The 24,737-nt window shown below is 42.4% G+C and overlaps 1 protein-coding gene across 1 annotated transcript in view; it reads left to right on the top strand.

Annotated features, from left to right (window-relative positions):
* The window catches only part of Anxa13 (annexin A13), a 48,395-nt gene extending 24,642 nt beyond the window's left edge, over positions 1-23,753 (top strand). The window contains exons 3-11 of the mRNA XM_069991363.1: positions 2,512-2,606; positions 6,975-7,145; positions 10,188-10,221; positions 10,324-10,403; positions 12,002-12,070; positions 12,515-12,616; positions 17,414-17,489; positions 20,369-20,481; positions 23,227-23,753. Of these exons, the coding sequence (XP_069847464.1) occupies positions 2,512-2,606; positions 6,975-7,145; positions 10,188-10,221; positions 10,324-10,403; positions 12,002-12,070; positions 12,515-12,616; positions 17,414-17,489; positions 20,369-20,481; positions 23,227-23,346 (860 nt within the window). The 3' untranslated portion in view covers positions 23,347-23,753. The remainder of the gene's footprint in view (positions 1-2,511; positions 2,607-6,974; positions 7,146-10,187; positions 10,222-10,323; positions 10,404-12,001; positions 12,071-12,514; positions 12,617-17,413; positions 17,490-20,368; positions 20,482-23,226) is intronic.
* The last annotated feature ends 984 nt before the right edge of the window (positions 23,754-24,737 follow it).

The raw sequence follows: 24,737 nt of genomic DNA, 5'->3' as shown, positions 1-24,737 counted from the left end.
TGCTGATGTGCACTGCTAATGTGTTGTGAAATGCAGAATGAGGTCACCTTTCAGCAAATGGCTTCTTGATGAGATAGCAGAAACCACCCCTAAGGTCAACCTGAGACCTGCACTCTAAGGGCTTGTGAGAAGTCATGGTGTCATTGTCACATCCTGCCCACACCTTCGGTTGCTGACTAGCCATTCCAAGACCACTAGGTCCTCTGGTCTCTCTTGTCTAAAAACATTCTAGAAAGAAAAGTCTAGAAAAGAAAAGTCTTTGTTTTTGTTTTTTGGGGTTTTTTTGGGTCCGGTCCTGGGGCCTGAACTCTGGGCCTGGGCACTGTCCCTCAGCTCTTTGGCTTAAGGCTAGCACTCTACCGCTTGAGCCACAGCACCACTTCCAGCTTTTTTCTTTTTGCTTATGTGGTGCTGAGGAATCGAACCCAGGGCCTCTGGCATGCAAGGCAAACGCTCTACCACTGAGCCACCTTCCCAGCCCCAAGAAAAGTCTTTTTCAGTGTTTTTGGTTTAAAAAAAAATTAACTCAGTTTCCCTGATTACCCAGATGTGAGTAATACACATTGTATTATAATGCATGATGCATGTTGTATCAGAGTAGTGAGAGTGTACTGTTGATCCTTGCTGCATACAGGTCATCTGAGTTTCACATCCAACTCAGGAATGTAGACGAGATTCCATCACAGTGGAATAGAAACTTTCCATTCATTCCTTTGTACATATATCTATGTATATGTATATGTATATGTATGTATATGTGTGTGTATTCATTAATTCAATACATTCCCCAACAAATATTGGGAGCCTTCTATGTAGATGTGGCAGCAGGCAAACACCTGCTCCTGTGGAGCTTGCAGTGTGTTGTGGCAGAGCCATCAAGAACAGACCACCTGAGGAATATAGAGGGAGGGCTTTTTGGCCTCGTTGTCTAGCCTGGTTAGTTGAGTCCTGAATCAGGAATGGAAAAGAAGTTGAAGATCAGAGATAAATGTGCCCTGGGTAGAAAGAATGGCTGTGGCAAAGACCCGCTGGTGAGCAGGGAAGTGCAGCTTGCTCTAGGAGTGGCAAGTCAATTCTGGAATGGATGGACAGGAACTTGTAAGAGACGTGCAGGGAGGAAAACTAGAAGGTACTGCGCAAAGTCCTATCAGCTCCCCTGAAGAGTCAAGACTCTATGCTACGTTGGAAGAACCCATGCGGAAAGGTTGGAAGCAGGAGGCTAATGGAGATGGAGTGCAGGACATCAGGAATCCAGAATGAATCCCAGATTCCAATCTAGCCACTGTACCTCTCAGAGGCAGGAAGGCTTCTTGCATGGATGTGTCACCCCTAGACCTGACGTGCTTGGTCCCCGGATGTGGACAAGGTAGCCCAATGGCAAGAGATTCTGTTGAACTGTGAGGGGAAGGTTCCAGTGATATTAATGAGGAAAGGAAATGTTCTTAAGGTAAGATTTCTGGCATTCTGAGACTTAAAACTCAAGCACAGAAAAAGTAATAGGATTCATGTTACATAGCTCCCAGGAGGGTGGAGGGAATGGAGAGAAACAACAGCATTGGAATCTAACCAGAATGAGTGGGGCAATTAACCCTTGCTACTTTGTAAGTTAGCTCATCCTAGAATTTTCTCTTTCTCCAATTGGAATCAAACAATTGGGTCTTCTCTGGACTAAAGATGTAGGAATCATCCTTGAGATGAAGTACGACAGAAATCTAATGTTTCTACCAGAGCCAGAACACAGCTCTCTAACCCCTGGGCAATGCCTCTCCTAAGTCCACACTGTGTCTTTCCAAAGGATGGTTTGGAGGGCTAAGGTCAGAGTCCTATTAAGGCTAAAATATTAAAGCAAAAATCAAGTGATCCTACCTGAAAAATAACTAAAAGAAAAAAGAGCTTGAGGCATGGTTCAAGAGGTAGGGCACCTTTCTAGCAAACATGAAGCCTTGAATTCAAATGCCAGTATCACCAAATATATACATACATATGTATATACATATAACTGTATTACAGATTATATATTATTCATATATAATAGACACTATATTGTATATTATATTCACAATCATGTATTATACATGTATTATACATATAATCATATATCATACATATAATAGTATATGGTATAATTATCATACATAGCATATATTATGTGTATATGTTGTATTGTATTCCATCTCATATATTCCTATTGTATAGTAGATAGTGTATATAATATATATGATACACATACTACTTATGTGTAATATATAATGTAATGTATATTATATTAATATACATATTATATAATACATATGGCATCTATACAGTTATATATAGTATGTATATCATATTATATTATATATACATATATACATACACACAGTTTTCTACATAAGACACTAAAGCTAGAGTGTCTATTCGGTCCACTAGGGCCTCTGACCTCCTTTAAACTAGAGATATGGCTTCCTCAGGGTTGTTCTTCAGCATCTTGTCTCTTGTTCACTGTAGTTTTGTTTCTTTCCTTCACTTTAGGAACTGATGAAGCAGCCATTATTGAAGTCTTATCGAGCAGGACATCAGAGCAGAGGCAGCAAATAAAGCAGAAGTACAAGGCCAAGTATGGCAAGGTGATTACAGGGTCCTCAAGCCGTGGTCTAGGCTTTCTCACTTCCTCTACAGTCCTCAAACAGCAGAGAACATCTTGAAAACTAGAGCCGAGCTAGTCCAGGAGAAAAACCTAAATCCCCATTTACAACTTGGAATTGACTTCAGAAAAACTGAAATTGCTTTGCTAACTTCATAGCCTATAAAATCAAAACTCTTTAAGTCATTCTTCTGATGGCATGTTTCTATTAAAAAATGGCCCTTAGACATTTTTTTCCACTCAGTTTGGGCTATTTCCCCATAATAACATATAGATGGCCCAGTGGTACAAAAATCAGGGCTTTATACAGGAACTTTTAAATTATTCAATCATCATCATAAATCATTTATTCTTCATAAATTCTTGGTATTAGAAACTTGACAAAGCACCTTTTATTTCCTTTAGCATTACCCATTTTTCCTTTACATTTCTTTGCATTTTTGTTTATATTTCCTTCCTTTTCTTTAATTCTTTTTGCTCTAGATAATGTCATTATGGGAAGCCTTCAGGTATGTTCTCGATTCTTCATTAATAATAATGAATACAATGTTGACCTTTTCTTAATGCCAGTAGAATGGTCCTTATGCAAAATGAACATTAGTCATTATGCCTTGGATCTCATCCATATTTATAAAACCTTTATGGTTTCAATCACTATTTGGAGAGATAAAGATCATAAAAATATAAACAGAAGGGAGAGTTGCTTACTTATTTGCCATTGGTCAGCTAACAACGTGTGTGTGTGTGTGTGTGTGTGTGTGTGTGTGTGTGTGTGTGTGTGTCTACACACAAGCACACATACATAAATGTACTGAAGCTTGAACTCAGGATCTAGGCTCTGTCTCTTAGCTTTCTCACTCAAGACTGGTGCTCTACAACTTAAGCCACAGGTCCACCTCCAAATTTTTGATGGTTAATTGGAGATAGGAGTCTCACGGACTTTCCTGCCTGAGCTGGTTTCAAACTGCAAACCTCAAATCTCAGCCTCCTGAGCAGAGGTTACAGACATGATCCACCAGAACCCAGCTGGCCATAAACCTCTTTCAGCTTCAGTGTCTTCACATACAAAATGAAGATGGTCACTTACATCCTCTATTTGGTCATTAAGATCAAGTAATAATGCAAGAGCACATCATAGAGGAAAATGATAGTAGCTAAGATTGCTTCCAATGTACAGATAAGGAAGTAAATCTTACATGTATAAATGACTGAAGTAAAATTATACATGTACTTTAAAAAAAAAACAGAACGTAGCGAACTCTTCTGTCTCCAAAGGCAGTGTCCATTCTTAAAGGACCCAGTGCCACAGTGGAGCTATTTCCTTATACACAAAATGCCTGAATGGCTATGATTTTGGAGTTTTTCTTCTCTCCTAACAAACAGACTTGTCAATGTCATTGTTTATGAAAATAAATGAGTCTCCAGATCAACCACATAAAACTTGAACTAAGTACAGTTTTCATCCTGTCCACACACCTAACTCTAGCCACTCCTTCCCCAATTAATATGTCTATTTCCACTAATATGGAAATATCAGATGCCAAGACATCTTAAATTATAGTCTGAAATTCAGTAAGTCAGGGCTGAGTGTGTCAGCTATAAAGAAAAGCAACACAGTCTGGTACAACACATGGTGATCCCTCCTGCCTTGCTAGCTCCCAGATGGGTTTCAAAGAGCTAAGACCACCAAAGAGTTGCTCCTAAAGCTGGAGGATGTCACAGATGATCAAATCTAAGTTCCCATGACATGAACTCCAATAAGAACCATTCAAGGTAACACTGCCAGTTAGTGGGATGAAAGCCAAGGTAACCTGAGCCCATGCCTTTACCCCCAGAAGAACATAAACCTACCAAGATTTGTTCTCATGCTTGTGGATTATAAGAGCAGGCAGCTGGTATTTCTCTTCTCTGCAGGTCTACATAATGCCCATCTGACTTGGCAAAGATAGACTTTCAATTCTCAGGTGGATCTATACCATAGTCTTGAGCAATGCCCTATCTTACCTTACTTTACCTTACCTTCACAGGATGTGATATGAAATGCTGTGACAGCCATGAGACAGAAGAAAAATTTTACATCCTTCTTTTTTTTGAGGGGGGGGGGACTTAGACTATGGCATTTACTAAGCAAGTGAGCTATCTCTTGAGCCATGTCTCCAGCCCCTTTGTGCATTAGTTTAAGGTAGGGTTTTTATTTATTCCCAGACCAACCTGGGATGCAATCGTCCTACTGGTGATTCCCCATGTCACTGGGAAGGATAATGATGTACTACCATGCCAACCCATATTGATTCCCCCTTAGCTGAGATAACAGGCTGGTACCATCCACCCACTGGTTGAGATGCTGTCTTACAAACTTCATTTTGCCCAGGCTACCTCAAACCTCAATCACTCAGCCTCCACCTCCCAATACAGGCTTGAGCTACTGGGACCAGTTATAACATTTCTAAGATGCCAGGCCCCATATGTAACTTGTGGGCAGGGATGGGAGGGGAAAACTGGGAGAATGAAAAGGAAGGGGTGACATTATTTTAAAAAACAATAAGAAATGTACTTATTACCAGACTTATGAATTGTAATCTCTCTGTACAACACTTCAATGATTACAATACAATTATATTTTAACAGCTAGGTACTACTGGTGGCTCACACCTGTAATCATAGCTGCTCAGGAGGATGAGATCTGAGGCTCACAGTTCAAAGTCAGTCCAGGCAGGAAATTCTATGCAACTCCTATCTCCAATTAACTACCAAAAAGCCAGAAATGGAGTTGTAGCTCATGAGATAGAGTGCTAGCCTTGAGCAAATAGGGCTCATGGACAGTGCCCAGGGCCTGAGTTCAAAAACTCCAGAACCAGAACATTAAAATATATATATTTTGAAAAAGATGGCAGGTTCCAGGCTCTTGCACAAGATCAGAGGCTCATCTGAAAAACGATTTATCTCCTCTAAGAAAATTCCCTGCAGTGTGGGATAATACACACATAAATATAATAATATCTAAGTATGTATTACATATTATATAATATATTGTAGATATACATATTACATATTATGTATTTATATAAATATTATGTATTAGTTTTATATACTATATATTATATATTTAGATATATTACATGTAATATATCATATTATGTATATTTGTATAAGTATATAATAGTATTTATTATAATATATAATTATATGTTGTGCATAATATACAAATATATGCAAATATCTATAGTTTATATTTTAATATTGTATAGTATAAATATAATCATATGCAAATTATGATTTGCATAATATATAAATATTATACATGATATATTAATATATAAATATTGTATATAATATATGTAATAATATATCATATAACATATATTATGTAATATATACCCCAGCATATATTATGTATCTTATATAATAGAAACCATCTAGTTAGCATTTATATGCCATACAGTGTGCTCACTGTTTATATGGATACTATCATTTAATTCTCCCAATCACCATAGGCGGTAACCCTGTTCTTCCTTTTCTCTAGAGAAGAAAATGAACTATTGGTAAAATTACTTTCCCAAGGTCTCAATGTCCCTATGACTAAGTCCTAGTTTCTGTCTCCTGTTGCTGAGTACTCCCTGCCCTTGCTTTAATTTGGGTCCCTGAGATGCTGGCCGGGCTGCAGGTCTCCTATCTGACCCACCCTGGCTTTCAATTAGCACGAAGGTCCTCCATTGAAGCTGGGCAAGTAATAATGCAGATGTCTATTACAGAAACTCATCAGAGGGAGAAAGGTGTAATGAGAGGGTGCTCCCAGAAAAGATAAAGACAGAAAAACCCTACTAAAATCAGGGAGATTTCATGAACTTCTTCTTGTGTGAGTCCTTTCTCACACATAGTCCTTTCAGGATATATCGAGATAACCAAAGTGGCTACATCTGATTAGACCAATTCATGCAGCAAATGACCAGATTCCTCTGGTCCTGTGTTTCAGAGTTCTCTAGCTGAATGTTTGAATGGCAAATCAAGCATTTCGGAGGTTCAGTAAATGGATACAATACCAAAATATCTGTTGCCCGGTTTGCAGGGCTTTCTTGAGGATCCACTGAGAAAAGTTCTGTGACCTCCAAAAAATGTTCTATAAATGATATTCTGACTCCAACCCGGAACAGGAAAGTTTCCCTGCCTCTTGGCCAGCTGTGGGGAAGGTGGGAGGTCATAGCGCTCACTGCGCATTAGAACAGGGGCTTCTGTCTTGCATCATTCCATGTGTGTCTGGGTATCCTGTCCACCTTGAGCCCACGTAGTGTTGGCAGACACCTGTCCCTCTCTTCCTAGGTCACTCCTGCTCAGTCTCTCATGTTTTCTATAGGACCTGGAAGAAGTGCTCAAGAGTGAACTGAGTGGAAACTTTGAGAAGGCAGCCCTGGCTCTTCTGGACCATCCCAATGAGTATGCTGCCCGGCAGCTACAGAAGGCTATGAAGGGCATGGGCACAGATGAGGCCGTGCTCATTGAGATCCTGTGCACAAGAAGCAATAAGGTCAGTGTCCCCATGAGCCCTCATACCAGGCCCTGAGGTCCAGTCCACTCACCCAGTAGAAATGGCTGCCCCCAACAAAGAAGCTACTCCATGCATTCTGCCCATGGTGAGCAGAAGTTGGGCAGAAATGTGCCTCCTTGACCTATGCAAGACAGACGTGTCTTCCAGAGGTCCATCTTTGTACTACCACTGGCTTGATACGTTCAGATCCTTCCAAAAGAGATCTGTCAATCTAGGCATTTTTTCCTAACTGATGCCGTTTTCTGTGCAGGAAGGGTAATTCTACTTGCCCTCTCTCACCAGACTCTGTGGCTCTTCTGCATGAATAATGCAATAAGTAGCCCAAGCATGTGGAGTTGGTATTAGTGTCTCACTGGTGGCTATTACCTAACATACAGTACAAAAAGTCTATAATGAGACAGAGGAGTAGGTGGTGCCAGGGACCCCAGCAAACACCCCAGTGGCCTCCAGCACTGTCTGCATGTCTATATGTCTTTCTATCAGCAGACTCCTTGTTCCTTGGCCACATGCCAACCTGAAAAGACCTTTTGTTAAAACCCAGGAAAAGCCCATATGTCTTCAGGGAGACCATAGAATTCAACAAGAGTGAACAGGGTCCACAATTCATCAATAGGAAGTCCTCCTTCTTCTATAACCACCCATCACAGCTGAGAGAGGAGGTCTGGGAAAGAAACTGCCAGAATAAAATCAACATTCTGCAGGCTTCCCAGTAAAAAACCAGCAGCAAAGGTTAGAACAGACAGCAAAGACAACCTGAAGCAGCTCTCTGAGGTTAAATGGTTATGCGAAGCCCTTAGTGCTGGCTACCTGCTTGGCCCAGGCTAGGGCTCAGTTTACTTTGCCAAAGTCTTGTCATAACCCAAGCTCTCACCGAAAACCCAGCTGTCAGCATTCCTGATCTCATTCCCATGAAATAATAACACATACACACACACACACACACACACACACACACACACACACACACACACACACACACACACACACACACAGTCTCAGGATAGTGCCTCAGATGAAGGTTTGCACAGACTCCAGAGACATCACTAAAGCTAAGACCCAGCTGACATCACACTACTTTTCCTCTCCTTACCCCCCTCTTCCTAGAAGATTAATTTCATTATATTTATTTCCTTCGCCTGGTGTCTTTAAGGAATAAACAGGCAAGGGTCTTTCAATCAGATAGGTGTGCTGGCACAGAGAAGAGAGAAAAGCCCTGGCTCTGACAGGCATTTTGAGCTGCTTGTGGGTGATGTGGGGAAGCATCTGTCTTTCACACTGTGGGCTTAAGGGTAAACTACGGGGGCTTTGAGGTGAGCCACTTGGCACAAGACTTAAGATGCAAAACAATTCCCTGTCCTGGAAAGAAACTTTCTCTCCTGCCCACAGCAAGTTGTTTACTGAATGAAGCTGTTTGAAGCAGAGAAAAACTAGAAATAATCCAAGCCCCCTCAGCTGGCAAAACTGCAGCTTAGGGTAGGATGGAATGTTTTGTGTTCTTAAAAAAAAAAAAAGGGGGGGGTAGGGGCTGGGAAGGTGGCTCAGTGGTAGAGCGCTTGCCTTGCATGCCTGAGGCCCTGGGTTCGATTCCTCATAAGCAAAAAGAAAAAAGCCAGAAGTGGTGCTGTGGCTCAAGTGATAGAGCGCTAGCCTTGAGCTGAAGAGCTGAGGGACAGCACCCAGGCCCAGAGTTCAGGCCCCCCGACCGGACCCCCCCCCCCAAAAAAAAAACTAGGTAGACCAGACATAGTGATCTGTGCCTTTAATCTCAGCCACTCAGGAGGTAAAGATTGAGAGGATCGAGGTTCAAGGCCAGCTAGCCAGAAAGTTAGCTAAGACTTGATCTCAACCCATAACTGTGCATGACAGCAGCCTGTCATTTGGGCTATGAGGGAGGTATGGGCTGAAGACTCACCATCTGAGGGAACCGTGGGCAAAAACATGAGACCCTATCTGAGAAATGACTAAAGCCAAAGGGCTAAGAGTATGACTCAAGTGGTAAAGCACCTGCCTAGTAAACATGAGGCCCTGAGTTCAAACCCCAGTACCACCGAAAAACAAACATTAGATGACTGACTAGATCTCCAACACAGTAGGGAATGAATATAGATGACACCTGACACATGCACAAAACAATTCTCTGTATTTCTTGCAGTAAGGTACACATATACAAAGCAAAACAACATGCTTGCCAGATACTAACACTTACGGCTATAGGGGAAAGGACTATGACCCAAAGAGGTGGTGGTAAGAGGTGTTCATTTAGCTGTAAGATTTTTCACTTCTTTTCCTTTTAACTGGCATGTAATAACTGTACACATGCACAGACTACAGCTTACATTGTGTACTGATCCAAATTGAATAGCTAGCACATACCATCACCTCAGATATTTACCATATATTTCAGATACAAAAAATTAAAAATCCTCCCTTCCAACTATTTTGAAATAGATAAAATACATTATCATTTAATTATCTTTGGTCACTCCATTATAAAATCGCCTACTAGAACTTCCTCCTATCTTAACTGACATCAACTTCTTCCCACCCCTCCCACCTCTATTCTCCCCAGGCTCTCTAACCACCACCATTCAATTTTCAACTCTGTGAACTTGTTTAGAGTCCACAAATGAGTGAGATCATGAGGGACTTGTTTATCCTGTGCCTGGCTCATTTTACTTACCTTAATACCCTCCAGACTCAAGCATGTCATCACAAAAGACAGATTTCATTCTTTTTTATGGCTGAATAGTATTCTGTTGTATAAAATACACCACATTTTGTTTATCCACCCTTCCAGTGTTGGATCCCGTAGGTTGGTTGCATTCTAAGGGTAATAGCCGCACCATGAGGGTTCCTTCACATTTAGGGGCTTGCCCCACCTTCCCCTGCTAGCACTCTGCCCTAGAAGGAGGACCAGCATCCCGTGTCTGGAGACATACTTCTCTCTCTTCTCCCTGTGCATCTGTGTCGCTTACTGATTGGTCCTACTTGGGTACTGATTTCTTTTGCTTACCTTCCTAGGAAATCACCGCCATCAAAGAAGCCTACCAAAGGCGTAAGTGACCTACGGCTCTGGCTTTGGGTAAAGTGAGTTCCATTGGAAATGCCTCTAGAATCTGAATTGTCCACTTTCCCTCTCCCTTTTCTTTCTCCCAAGTCTTTAACAAGAGTCTTGAAGCAGATGTCAAAGATGACACAAGTGGAAACCTAAGGAGGATCCTGGTGTCCCTGCTACAGGTGAGAGTATGACCCCAGCCCCCATTACGATCCTAGGAAATGAGCCCTAGAGACAACATCTTCAATTGCCGAGTGATGTGGCGCAAGTGGTCGAGTGCTTGCTCTGCACGCTCAAGGCCCTGAGTTCCATTCACAGCACCACCACAAAAACAAAACAGTGCTCAGGACTCAGCAATCCTGACTCCATCCACCCAGCAACTGGGAAACTATCTGATTAAGATTTCTCTTCTCCTAACCATCTGCCCAGATGAGTCAATTAATGATGTCTTTGGTGAATGCACTTACTCATCAAGCAAAATGGTTTCATTTAGCCAAGGAGCACAATCTGGTATCCAATGGATAATCTACTCAGGTATACACAGACTGAACTCTGTGAGACACAGAGCAAGAAGCAAGAGTATCTGAAACCAGTAGGGCCCTGTCCACCCCTAGCTGTGCACCTACATCAGGATTTAGCCTAAGTGGCAGCTCGTTGCCATGTGGCCCCATGCCCAACACACAGCATGGCTGTTTAGTTTCTAAACAGAGAGATCTTCTCTCTGATTTCTTCTACCTCTAAGTCAGAGAGCATCTCTGATTTCTTCCACCTCTGATCTTCAAGAGCTCACACCTGATTGGATCACATCCACCAACAATACATCCCTTTGGATTTTATTCACCCGAGTAGGTACCTGAATTACATCCCCACAAGAATTACAGCCCACAAAAATCCCCCGGCTGCCATCTGGCCTCACATAAACACAGGAGTGACATCTTCATTGCTTTCGCTCACATTCAAGGCAAGCGGATTATTGGAGGATGTAGTGCACTAGGGGGTCATCTTAGAATTCTGCCTACCGCCCAGGGTGTACAGTAGCCTCCATAACTACCCATGACCAACTTTTGAGCTCTTTGGCACTAGGTCCCTTAGTGGTGAAATTAGATATTTTGAAAGGGAAGACACTTGCTTCCCAATAGACTCATCCTAGGAGATGTTGCAGGCTGCTGTCCCTATCTGAGGTCAGTAATGGGTTTGTGAATAATGCTAAAAATGGGAGATGGGGGGGGGGGGAGAAGGGAGAGAAGAAGAAAGGAAGGAAGGGAAGGTGGGAGAAAGAAGGAGAGAGAGAGGAGGAGAAGAAAATGGAAGAGAGGAAGAAAAACACAGAAGGAGAGGGAGAGAGAGGCAGAGGGAGGGAGAGGCAGAGGGAGGGAGAAACAGGAAGAGGGAGAGAGGAGAGAGAAGAAAGGAGAGAATAGGGGAGGGGAAGGAAGAAGGAAGAGGAGAGGAGGGGACAGAGGGGAAAGGGAGTGAAAGACAGGGAGAGGAGGAGGAGAGGGAAGGGCAAGAGAGAGGGAAGGGGGAGGGAAGAGGGGCAAGAGAAGGGGAGGAGAGGAGAGGGAAAAGCAGGGGAAAGGAGAGGAAGGGAGAGGAGAGGAGAAATTCACCAAAGCTACACTGTTTGCTCATGCCCAAAAGATGGCAGCAAAGAGCAGGTCTTGAAGCTCAGCCAGGCTCTACAGCTTCGGGCCATCTCTGAAATCTCTGGGGTTTCCAGGACTTTGTTTTCTGTGGTAAGCAGGACCTCGAGCTAATAACAATGTCTTGACTCTTCTAGGCTAATCGGGATGAAGGAGACGAAGTGGACAAAGATCTGGCTGGACAGGATGCCAAAGATTTGTATGATGTAAGTGTGCACATGTGCCAGTCTCCACAGAGCCTTTTCTTTCCCATTTATTGGCATTGTTTTCAACAAATGTTTCTTTATTTCATACAAATGGAAGTTATTAGGAAAGAAGCACGACCTTTAAGAAATCACTAGAAGCTTAGATTTGTTGTAGACCATCTAGAAAGACTTGTTCCCATTCTTCTATTCTGGGATTTAATCACCTCAGATCCATATGGGGGCACAAGAAGGTATGCATAATACAATTAAGTATGTGGGTATGTGTAATGTAAATGATTATGGGACTTGTGGGTTAGAAGCTTACTGTGCTTGGCCAATCCACTTGACTTCTTTCTACTCAGTGTCTGTTTTATAATTTATAATTTATAATTTATAATCTATATTCCATTTCTTCCCCAAATTAAAAAGGAAATCATTTCCCATTGTTTGCATCTGTTCTTCAAGGCAGGGGAAGGCCGCTGGGGCACTGATGAACTTGCCTTCAATGAAGTTCTTGCCAGGAGGAACTACAAGCAGTTACGAGCCACCTTCCAAGCCTATCAGATTGTAAGTAGTGCACCCCCAAAACTGTCTTGTTGCTGCCAAAGGAAGTCAAGACCTGGAATGTCAAGACCTGGCGATCACTTATATCAGTGGTTCTCAGTGGGGAGATGAGGTGCCAGAGGCTATAGACATGATACTGTGTACAAGGCAGCCTCAGAGTGAAGAACTGTCCCCTTGGGAGATTGAGGCCGGATGCCCTGGTTTACAGCGAGGCTGGGGAATTGGGAAAGCATCATGTTTGAGAACAAAGTTGTGATCACAAGATTGATTACTTGTCATCATCGACAAGTATTGAGATGTCTCCATCCTCTCTTGTGAAACAGGGACTCTAATAAGCAGTGCTGGCTCATGCCTGTAATCCTAACTACTCAGGAGCCTGAGATCTGAGGATCATGGTTCAAAGCCAGCTAAGGCAGACAAATCCAAGAGACTCTTGTCTCCAATGAACCAACAGAAAAGCCAGAAATGGGAGAATGATTGAAGTGGTAGAGTGCCAGACATGAGCCTAAAAGCTAAGCAAGATTGAGAGGTCCTGAGTTCAAGTCAAGTAGAAGCACACACACAAAAGAATTAAATAAGATTAAGGTTTAGTGGTGTATCAGACAAATGATACATATCCAAATGTTTGCTCTTCTTTTTTCTAATTCCTGTTTATGATCAGTGTGTGGTACTCTAAAGACATGCGAGCTATTTTGCAAAGGTAGGCTCCTGAAAAGACGTGCATGTTATCTTTAGTCTCATGATCATTTTAAGCCAACCAAGTGAGTCAGCTACTTCAAAATACTTAATGGGAAGTTCTTCCCAAAAGGCAATCTACAATTTGACAACAAAAACAAAAAGCGTAAGTGGTGTTACCAAGTATTTTCCTTTCTGTACTTACCTATTTTCACAGGTGTTTCCACCTATTCAAAACACCTCTCTGCCCTGTGTATCTCATTTCAGTTTCGCAGTCTTAACTCTCATGCAGGCTGTACAACTCCGGGGCTCACAGCTGCTGGACAAAGCAAGCCTGCCTGCCGAGTAGGGCGCCATCTGTAACTTATCAGGACCACACAGCAAGTCGGTAGCAGAAGTAGAGGAAAACTCCAAGACTCCCCAGCCCAAGCTCCTGCCTCGGCTGTAACTGGCCTGTCCTCACTCCAAATAGGCTTTGCTATGTGTTGCCAGTAGATGAAAAGACAAAGCTTTGGAATTCTATCATTATTGTACATAAGCCTCCAGGCCCTCTCCTTTCAAATCGTGCCCAGCATCACGATCAAAGGCAGCTGACCTGGGTCTGTGCCTGAAGTCCATGGCTTCAGAGCTGGAGGACTTCTCCATGACCCAGGTCCTCTTCCCACATGATGGGGGCCAAGGGAAGAAGTTTTAAAAATGGCTGTCATTGGGGATCACCATAGAAACACCCCCCCCCACACACACACACACATCCCTGCATGAACTAGTGATTACCTGCAAGGAGACTCTCTCAGCCAATTAATTCAAAGTTAATCTTCAAGCAGCAACGGCACTGTCACTGGAAGAAACTGTTGAAAATGAGACTTCCTAGTTCTTTCCTTTGTCCCACTGAACCACATACCCTGGAGTTCAGCTCTTAACACCTGTCAGGCTTAACAAGTCTTCTAGATGATTCTGATGCATGTGGAAGTTTGAGAAGTCAGCCCGAACTTGCTATAGGACCTTGGGCAAGTTTTGTTTTTGTTTTTGTTTGGTTGTTGTCGTTGTTGCTGCTGCATGATTTTTTAAATTGTTATTGTAAAGGTGATATATAGGGGGGTTAATGAATACATTTTGTTTTGAATAGTGTCACCTCTTCCCTAATTTTCTCCCAGGTTTTCCTTTCTGACCCCCCCCTCTTCCTTACAAGTCATATAGTTCATTTTCAACATAGTGTCTAATGAGTATCACTGCTGCATTTTCACCCTTAGATTGGGCAGGTTTTCAAGGATCATGTGCCTCAGTTTCCCAATTGTACCACTGGGCTCATACTACCTACTTGGATAGATTAGTTAGAATTAAATGAATTAACAGAATTTAGCACTTACCAATAAATATTAGTTACTGTTAATAATTTCCCTACATCAATCAACAAGTGCCAACACTCAGAGCAAATGGTATATATGGACAATTAGGTAATGTACATGTCTGTTGATTAAGAGAATTAGCTCTAAAATGCTACCTATTGGACTGTTCTAAAAGCCTTGCTCAATTATTACTTATATTGATCTTCATTGTTGACTTAAAAAAAAGTTTCCCCTTTTCAGTAAGCTATGGATGGTCTCTGATCAAATGGACAAAGACACGAGCAAGCTTGAGACTCTACATCTACACTAGGCTGCCCTAATGTAGGGTTGAACTTTCATTTTTAGTCCTCTTGGCTTTAAGGTTTTACCCTTTATTTGGCTTCCAGTCCAAGCGACAGAGCCTCTCCAAAGTGCCACATCTTGCAAGATTATGGCAGTCTCAAAGTTTACCACACCTGAAAACGTAGCAGGGCTCTGTAAACAGTATGTGCCTTACCTGCAGCCTAGTCTTGCTGTCTTCGCATTGGCTCCTCAGGACTTGGCTCCTTCCCTATGTGTGTCTCTAAGCTCATACAAGAGTTCTGGCCCTTTCACGGCTTGGAAAACCAGGCTGCATATGGCAAACTGTCAATGAAGGAACTGATCTTAAAAGAAAAGCAAGTCACCCTCATTTTTCTAGCCATTTCCCTATGAGCATTGCCACCCATTTAACTAGTCTTTGAGACTGGTTTAGAATCAATTTGAATAGTGTGGCTTTGTCCTGAGATCTGTAAACATGGTTCCATTCAAAGAGCTCAATGAGAATTAAGTGTTCCAGTAACTAAACTGAAAAGTTCTTGGAGAATGGCAATAGTTTGGGCCAGGCTATTGTTTTTAGACCACAGTCCATGAATTCTATGGGGAGCTTAGATAGCTACTGGAAAGGAGTGGGGCAGGACAAAAAAAAAAAGAGGCACTGTTATCTCTTTGTATTGTGTGAATAGAGCCCCCTGGAGGTGTGCACAGAAAAGCTCTGAGAGGCTAGAATATGGCTCTGATGCCTAGAGCTACTGTAAGAAATCCATCTCTTCAGACAGCTCTGCTTGTCAGTCTTTGTCTGTTTTGTAGGCTGGAAGTCTACAGAAAATTGCAAACTAGCTTTTATCTCAATATTAACAATAGAAACAGAGTGGTGGGAGGATTTTTCTAGTAAACACAGACCTAGTGAACAAAATATCCTGGTGAAATACAATCTCAGCCTGTAGAACAAGGGCCCTGTTTCTGGGGAAGTGATACCTGTCTCTTCCAAAAATATAAACTCCTACATCAAACCACAGAAAGGCTGGGGCAGCTAAGGACAACACAGGACTGTAGGCCTCCTTCCCCTTCTAATCTGGTTTGCATGGCTGCACAAAAACACCTCTGCACACATGTGGATAAAAGGCTAAGGATAGAGCAACAACAGGTCCTTCCCCCCTACATACACGGTGCTTGCATACAAAAAGCATGCTATTTACCTGTGTTTTTAAACTTTAAAAAAAACATAAATTCCACTAGCATGCATGCAAATGTCCAGGGTTTTTTTTTTTACTTTAAAATTTTATCTTTAAGTAGTTGCACAAAGGAGTTGCCACTTAAAGCAGTGTATGAATATAATGCATCCTGATCTATGCCACCCCTCCCAACATTCTCACCCATTCCCTCCCTCTTCTTAATTCTTATAAAATATACATTTAATTCTTTCTTAAATGTTATTTTATTGTAAAGATAATGTACAGAGGGGTTACAGTTACACGAGTAAGGTACGTTTCTTGTTGAATGTTGTTACCCACTCCATTGTTGCTCTCCCACTATCCCTTCCCAATTTTTTTTGGTCAGTCATGGGGCTTGAACTCTGGGCCTGAGCACTGTCTCTGAGCTTTTCAGTTCAAGGCGAGTGCTCTACCACTTGAGCCACAGCACCACTTCCACATTTAATTCTTGACTGCATTCTCCACCTCTTCTTCTCTTGTCCCAGTTATTTATAGGCTCATTTGTGTCCTATCCTCAAACAATCATTTCTAAGAAAGGGGCACAGTGCTCAATCTTGACAGAATATTTTTTTCTCTATTTGCCTGCCCCGAGTGTAGCCCAAGCAGTATTTGTGTTAAGGATAGTCACAATTTACTGAAACTTAAGTTTCTGTAAATATTTGGAAAGAAACCTAATGTGTAATGCTGTGCAGAGCGATGTGTAAGCCGGTGGTGAATATCAGATTATTCACCATCACTTCAGAGTGAAGGAAAGAGGTATTTTGATGTGGTCAGCTCTTGGCTTCCAGCCCTTACAGACCCACTCTACCAAAAACATCAGATCAAGTCCTTATCAGGGACTTCACCGCCTTCTACTCACTTCAGGCCAGCTCTCAGTGTCTCAAAACAAGGAAGACAAGAGAAGCAAAGAGCAGATGACTAACTACAGCCTCCTGAGAATGGAATGGAAGCCATGAAAAACACTTTGGAAACTAAGATGCTTTTATTTCTGTCGTGTATATTCATTGTTCCTCTACTCCCTCAATTAACAGATGAGGAAATTGAAGCCCAGAGAATGCCATTAATTGGCACCAGTTCCATTGGGGGTCAACTTAGAACAACTGAGAATTAAACTAGCAATTGAAAATTAAACTGGCAACCACCAGTTCCTTATAGCCATAGCACTGACTCTGAAAGAATTAAACACTTTTTCTAAAGGAACAACCATGAGAACATCAAGGTCCAAAGCAAATCCTAGAGTAATGGCTAAACTTTGCTTGTCTCTCCAGCTCATCGGCAAAGACATGGAAGAAGCCATTGAAGAAGAGACATCGGGAGACCTGCAGAAGGCCTATTTAACTCTTGGTAAAATTAGGGGAGAGTGTCTGTGGTAGTTTCAGTTCCCCGGGACCATGCTCAGAGATGAAGCCCTGTCACAGAAGATTATCAGAAAGTACTTTAGTATAAACACTTCTAACCACAGCAGGCAGGGAGACAGTGGGTGTGCTATAGTTTCTCTTGCCCCAGGAGCTCTGAAACTGGGTTGTCCAAAGGTGAGCAAAAGACTGTGTCCTTGCATCCCATATTGACCAGGCATGTGTGCTAGCTGTCCACTAGCAACTGTGAGCAGCCAGTGGTCCTGCTGGAAAGAAGATTCCTGAGAAAGGATCTAGATATGAGCACTCAGCAAGCAATCCTGATAATGAAGCAGGTGTCTGGGTGATGCATCCCAGTGCCGCTATAACCCCACTAAGATTGTGAATCACTGAGTGTAACTGTCAGTAACCTGGGCCCATTGCCTAGCTTGGGTGTCAGTATAGAGTTCATATGGCACAGCCCTACAGTACCCACATTTAGGACCCCTAACAAACTTGGCACATGCCTGATGGCCAGAGGGTTTCCTTTCCCATTAGATTCTCTTCAATATTTGCCAAGAATGAGATCTGTTTAGAAAAGGAAGGGAGAGAGACTAAATCTTGGCCATGCCAAGCAAACCCTTGAACCCTCTCTCCAGGTGTTGCCCAAAGGCAGGAAATAGCAGAGAGATGGGCATTGGGCCATGTCTGGCAAGCTGACTCTTTTTCTGCAAACCCTGGAAGGAAGGCATTGTCCATTGTGGGTGCTGAGGGCACCATCCCAAATGGCACAAGAATGGGGAGACACATCCCCAACTGAATAAGCAGCCTGGAAAGTTAAAATATGTGTGTCAGTTGCCAAATTCTTCCATTTCTTGGTGAGCCACCAGCACCCAGCACAACTTGATATTTTTTCCATCCAACTTCATTTTGCATTCAAGTTATGTACAGAGGCCTGCACATCCCGGGCATTACTTGTGACCCCCTTGAACCCACATGAGTCTCACTATGGGTGATATACTCAGGGCTTCAAAGAGGGAGAACTTTCATCAAGGCCTACCTCTGAGGCTCCAAATCCTTGCTGCATTCAACATTCCAAAAACCAGGAAGATCCTAGAGTAGAGTAGGAAGATGGTGATCCTGCCATTTGATGATTTACCATTTGTTTAGCACCTGTCTGGCCCAGAGGTTATGTAGGAGTAGGATCACAGGCAAGTAAGACCAAGTTCTTGCTCTTACAATTAATGTTTCCAGAGGACACACACACACACACATACACACACACACACACATACATACACACACACACACACACACACACACACACACACAGATTAGACTACAGTGAAGAGAATAACAATAGAGCAAGGAGGATATTAAGGAAGGAAAAAGCTAAGTGCTAGAGCTAGACATGGTGAACTACAGAAGATGGTAGACTCATGGTACCCAAAGTAAAATTAGAAAAGCCCCTCAAGATAATCCTTACCAATAACAAAATATGATTTTACAACTGTATTTTCTTTTCATCCCCATTTAACTCATAATATTACCAGTTACTTTCACAATAAGCTATCACTAAGTTACCACACAGCTAACATCTACAAGGACAGGCTGAGACTGAACAAATTCTACCATGAGCAGCACTTCTCACTTAATGAGGAGCATAGAGCACCTGCTTCAAAATCTTCTATTTACAACAGTTTCCTGAGCCCCGCCTCCAGATTTCTCCTGGAGAAACTAGGAATGGAATGGAACCCAGAAAACTATACTTTTACAAGCTCCCCAAAGATGATCCTGTGCTCCCTGAAGTTTGAGAACCCCAATCTTCTGAAGGCAAGGAGGAAGGACATAGAACATGCAATGACTACCCCTAGCTTCTACTCACCATATCTTCATATCTCCCCTAGCTATTTCTACCCTACTGCTGACAGATTCCTACTGCTGCAACTACAGAGTTTGTGCCCAGGCAGAGATCAGCAACAGTAGAAAAGTGGAGAGCTTTTTCTTCAGGAAGAAGGAGTATCAGGAAAATCATATATAACGAACACGTTGACTTTGAGCAATGATTCTGGCATCAATTGGTGCTGCCTGGGGCAGGAAATCTTTATAGATGTCAAATAGTCTGGAGACTACAATAAGGCTCAAATATTCCTCCAAGTGGCACACATGGCCACCCCCAAAAGTTAGGAGTTTGGGGAATTGTTCTCAGGATAAAAAGATCAGAGGGCTTGTTGAGGTGGGTAATCCCAGCTACTCAAGAGGAAGAGGTAGGTGGATCTCTGTCTAAGATTGGCATAGGAAAAGCCTAAGACCCTATATGAGAAACACACTAAAAATGTAAGTGATAGAGCACAGCACAAGGCCCTCCACACAATTCCTAACACTTCCAGAGAAACAGAAAAAGACACACACACACACACACACACACACACACACACACACACACACACAGACAACTACCTAGAGAAAGACAAAAGAAAAAGGAATCCTGTTGCAGGCCATACTAAGTTTGCACATTCCATACTTAGGTTGGATTTATTGCTTATTAATCCCTAACAACAACAAAAAATGGCAACCATTTGAATGAAAGAGTAAGCCTTAGTCATGGTGGGTGTACATGAGCCCAGTTCCTAAGTAGAAACAAGGCCCTGTTCGTTTGTGGCTAGAGCAAATCGAGAGGGCAAGGGGAATCTGATCCAAGGAATCTTCCAGAGTATATTCCACAACAGTGTGAAGTCAGCTCCTTCCAAACTTCTGCTGTATAAATCCATCCACTCCCATGGAAGTCAGGTGATGCTCTGGTCCCTGTGGGCCTTTGGAGGGGTCATGTGTTACTCATAAAACCATGAAGACTTCACATTTCCCTTTTTGTTTTTAAATCCTGCCCAGTGAGATCTGCCCAGGACCTGCAGGGCTATTTTGCTGACCGTCTGTACAAGTCTATGAAGGGCATGGGGACCGATGAGGAGACATTGATCCGCATCATTGTGACCAGGGCTGAGGTAAGACACATTTGACTTCGAAGTGGTGGCCAACATCTCTTGTTTTCTACTACAGATGTCACTGATGTGTAGGTTTTGTGGGAGGCTTCTTGACAGAAAAAGTAAAACACAGAGAGACCCTTTCTTTGCCTTCCCTACAGATTCCCAGAATTTGTAGAAGACCTTGACCTCTGCTTCAATCTGTCTTTCTTTAAGAAAAATACAATAACGCTAGTGGTTGCTATGCTTGGAGAAGTGATTGCACTGTGCAGAGGAGTCCTTGTGGAGAGTTCAGAGGGAGTACTGGAGCTCCATTTCAGGAGAAACCAGAGATGCTGGTAGAGGTGGCCTGGCATCAGAGGCCAAGGAGCAAATGCTTCCTCATTCCTGAGCAATGCTTTTATTTAATCGAACACACCTTACATGATTTCATCCAAGATGCACATCAGCATAACAGAATGAGCCTCCACCTTCTTTTATCATTATCCTTCCCCCCTCCCAGGAGCCTGCAGACACACTAATTGTCACACACCCACAAAAGAAAGAGTTTTTAATACCATAGATTATACCGCATAGCTAGTTATGTGCTTTGTGAATGTCAACACTTGGTACATTAAAAGATTGAATATTTTTGCCCCTTCAGGACAAATTTTCACCCCTTCACAGTGGAGAAAGTATGTCTAAGGAAGGGGGACAAAAATTAACATGGTGCTGATGGCTCATGCTTGTATTCCCTAACCACTTAGAAGTCTGAGATCTGAGGATTGCAGTTCAAAGCCACGTGGGCAGGATAGTCCATGAGACTCTTATCTCCAATTACCAACCACATGGCCAGAAATAGAGCTGTCGTTCTAATGGTTAATGTGCCAACTTTGAGCAAAAAAAAAAAATCTAAGGGACAGCATCCAGGCCCTGAGTTCAAGCCCCAGGACTGGCACAAAAAATGAAGAATTAAAATAAAGAAAAGAAAAATGACAAGCTGAATGTTTGAACCCAGCTAATATTGGGGAACGTAGGGCAACCTACAGAAGGAAACACAAAAGAGAGGGGAAATGGCGTGTCATCTGCAGTAGGAAAAGATTTAGAGACTGAAGTGGAAGGAACATTGGCTGGGAGGGGCACCAACCCACATTCTGATCCTTGCCTTCTGACAAACACATCTGACATTGCTTTAAAATAGAACCTCGCAGCAAGACAGTGCTTTCATTTTTAGTTCTATTCCTGGAATTCCCTCTCCTCCCCTTCCTCCCTCTCCTCCTCCTCCTCCCCCTCATCCTCCTCCCCCTCCCCCTCCTCCCCCTCCTCTCCCCCTCCTCCTCCTTCTGCCCCTCCCCCTCCCCCTCCAATTCATCTCTCTCCCTTACTCTCAAAGCCTATTTCTCTGTCTCCTCCCTGGCCCTCTCACCTATTCCAGCAGCCTCTCTGCTGCTCTCCTGGAATTCTCTCACTGTTCACTGTGTCCTCCCTGCTCTGAATTTCTGTCCTCTTTCTCTCTAGATATTTGCCTTCTCTGGCTCTCTGAACAAACAACCTCTCAGCCCAAATCACCAATCAGTAGGTCTTGAGGGACTCAGTGTTCCAAAGACCCTCCCACCTCAGTAGATCAGATCTATCCAGGGGGCTTGACAGAGTTCCATGTTTGTGCCAGCTGACCTCGTCCCCCCCCCAACACGTGAACAACTTCCTTACAATATGGCATCCCTTAGTCCCACTAAGCCACACATACTAGAACAAGAGACCCACATCTTGCTCCTTCCCTAGCACTGGACAAGATGGCAGAACCATACCACCTGCTTTTAGCAGTCACTCGCCACTTCATTCTGCCACTCTTCCACCTCGACCTTCCCCTCCCTCTGTCTGTCTCTGTCTCTCTGTCTCTGTCTCTGTCCTTTCCTCTCTTTCCCCCTCCACCCTCTAACTGGCACTGCAGAAGAAAAAGCCAGATACCTGAGCCCCCAATTTTTTGAACTTGAAGTACAATGTAGGGTCGAAACAAAAATTCAAAAAAAAAAGGAAGAAAGAAAAGAAAGGCAGAAAAATGAAATGAATGCAAGCTCTTTGCTTCTTTTACAAGATTCATTTTGTTCAGTCTGAAATTACATCTTTTCTGGTGCCAAGTGTAATCACCCTCCCTCACAAACAATCTTTGAATCTGTTTTTCCAACCCCACCACTAGCACCTAGATTTTTAAGCTTCTAAAGCATTAGATTAAAAAAAGAATTAGATTCAAAATAAAACACAACTGAGTAATGATTTTGTTGATTAGAACTAATATTCTTGCTGATGGGGTTCAAAGGAAAAACATTCTGACTTTCATAGGAATACCGTTCTTAAGCATCTCCCAAGGATTAGTAAGCTATGGCTTGTACATAGCCCTGTTATCCAAGAATGACTCATTTTAAAATAACTATTAAAAACTCATATGAAAACTAATATTTGTAGCACATACAAATCATATGAATTTAAGTTTCTGTAAGTAGAGTTTTGGTGGAATACATACATACATGCGTGTGTGTATGTGTGAGCGTGCACACACACACACACACACACACACACACACACACACACACACACACGTACACATTTTTCCATCCACAAGAGGCTGAGCTTGTATTTCTTTTCTTCATCCACACAATGAGGCGATGCTAACCCTGCCTCCAAGGGCCATTAAAGGAATACCTGTGTGAATAAGCGCAACAGTTTGGGCAAGCACGGATGCCGTCCAATGTGAACACAAGATCCATGCTGTTGTCATCTTCCTTACAGGTGGACCTGCAAGGCATAAAAGCCAAGTTCCAGGAGAAGTATCAGAAGTCTCTCTCTGACATGGTTCACGCAGATACTTCTGGAGATTTCCAGAAACTGCTGGTGGCCCTCTTACACTGAGCTAAGCCAGAGCAACAGGAGCACAGAAAGAAGCCACCTTCATCAAGAGCACATTCAGAACCAAACATACAAATGGCACTCTAGCGTGAAAACCCTTGGAGTCCTGGTTTATTTTCCTTGTAGCTTAAGTGCTACAGAAAGGCCAGATTGTTAAAGTTACAGGCAGCAACTTCAAGATGCTTGAGCAGCTCACCTTGAATGCTGGCTTAGCAAGAACCTGCATTGCCCTTTCAACCTTCCTTTAGCATGGTAATTGAATGCTTTCTAGGCACAAAGGAAGTTGTGTTTAGATAGAGCACAATGTATTAAATCTATGCATTTGCAACCAATATGAATTGCCTAAGGGTAAGTGTGATCCTGGTAATGTTTAAGTGATTAAGATACAGAGAAGACAGACAAAATAAACCTGTTGGCTAACTTTTCTTCTGTGTGTTCAATTTCAAGGCATCAATGTCAATTAAAGTTGTGGATTATGCCCCTATCAGCTGCTTCACAAAACTGGCTTCGTTAGTTTAGGTTCTCACCTAGGAAATATAGGACTTTTGAAATTCAAATGTACTTGGAGAATGTGAACTGGTATATTGATGACCAATCACCAAAAACGGTAATCAAAGCTGGCAGCAAAGAGTCAACTTGCCCGGCTGAATGTAACTAAAGGTAAAATTTGCTAACTGCTGCCTGGTTTCATTGAGCTTTCATGTATAGACATTTGACTTACTTGAGTCTTCATCTGATCTTCAAATACAATTAGTCTGAGCAAAGTGCCAATAGGATCAAGATCAATGCTTTTACTTCAAGTGCATTGGTTCTGCACCAATAGAATCTTTATTCCAAGACAATGGTTTCTTAGTCACATGGAGCTAGACATAGAAGGATGAGTTAAGAGAACCTTGACAAATTGGTTCAGTAATCATAGCTATCTTTAAAAAAAACTTTTTATTGTTATTTAGAGGTGATATACAGAGGGGTTAAAGTTACCTAAGTCAGGTAAAGAGTACATTTCTTTTTGGTGAATGTCATCTCTTCCCTCACTCTCTCTGTTTCCCATTCCTGCCCACGAATTATATAGTTTACTTTCAACAAAGTATCTAGTGAGTACCACCACAGCATTTGCTCACCCTTTGTCCTTCCATTTCTGTGCCTCCCAGTACCCTCCAGAGAAAGACAAATGAACAAACGAGACAAAATAGAAGAAGAACCACAAGACAAAAAGAAAAGAAAAACCACAACAAAGATGAGAATTCCTTGTTCATAGCTATTTTTATTGCAGGAGTATTTTTAGATGATACTGCTAAGTAGAATAATTTTATACTTAATATTCCCATAGCTCTATGAAGTTATCAGTTGGAGAAAACTGAGACATTGAGTAACCTGCCTAAATTCTTTTTTTT

This window comes from Dipodomys merriami, unplaced genomic scaffold (genome assembly GCF_024711535.1).
Source record: "Dipodomys merriami isolate MVZ:Mamm:240054 unplaced genomic scaffold, mDipMer1.0.p SCAF_4, whole genome shotgun sequence".
In the NCBI taxonomy this organism is placed as follows: Eukaryota; Metazoa; Chordata; class Mammalia; order Rodentia; family Heteromyidae; genus Dipodomys; species Dipodomys merriami.
The sequence above is the reverse complement of the archived record's forward strand: the minus strand, read 5'-3'. Positions and strand labels throughout refer to the sequence as shown.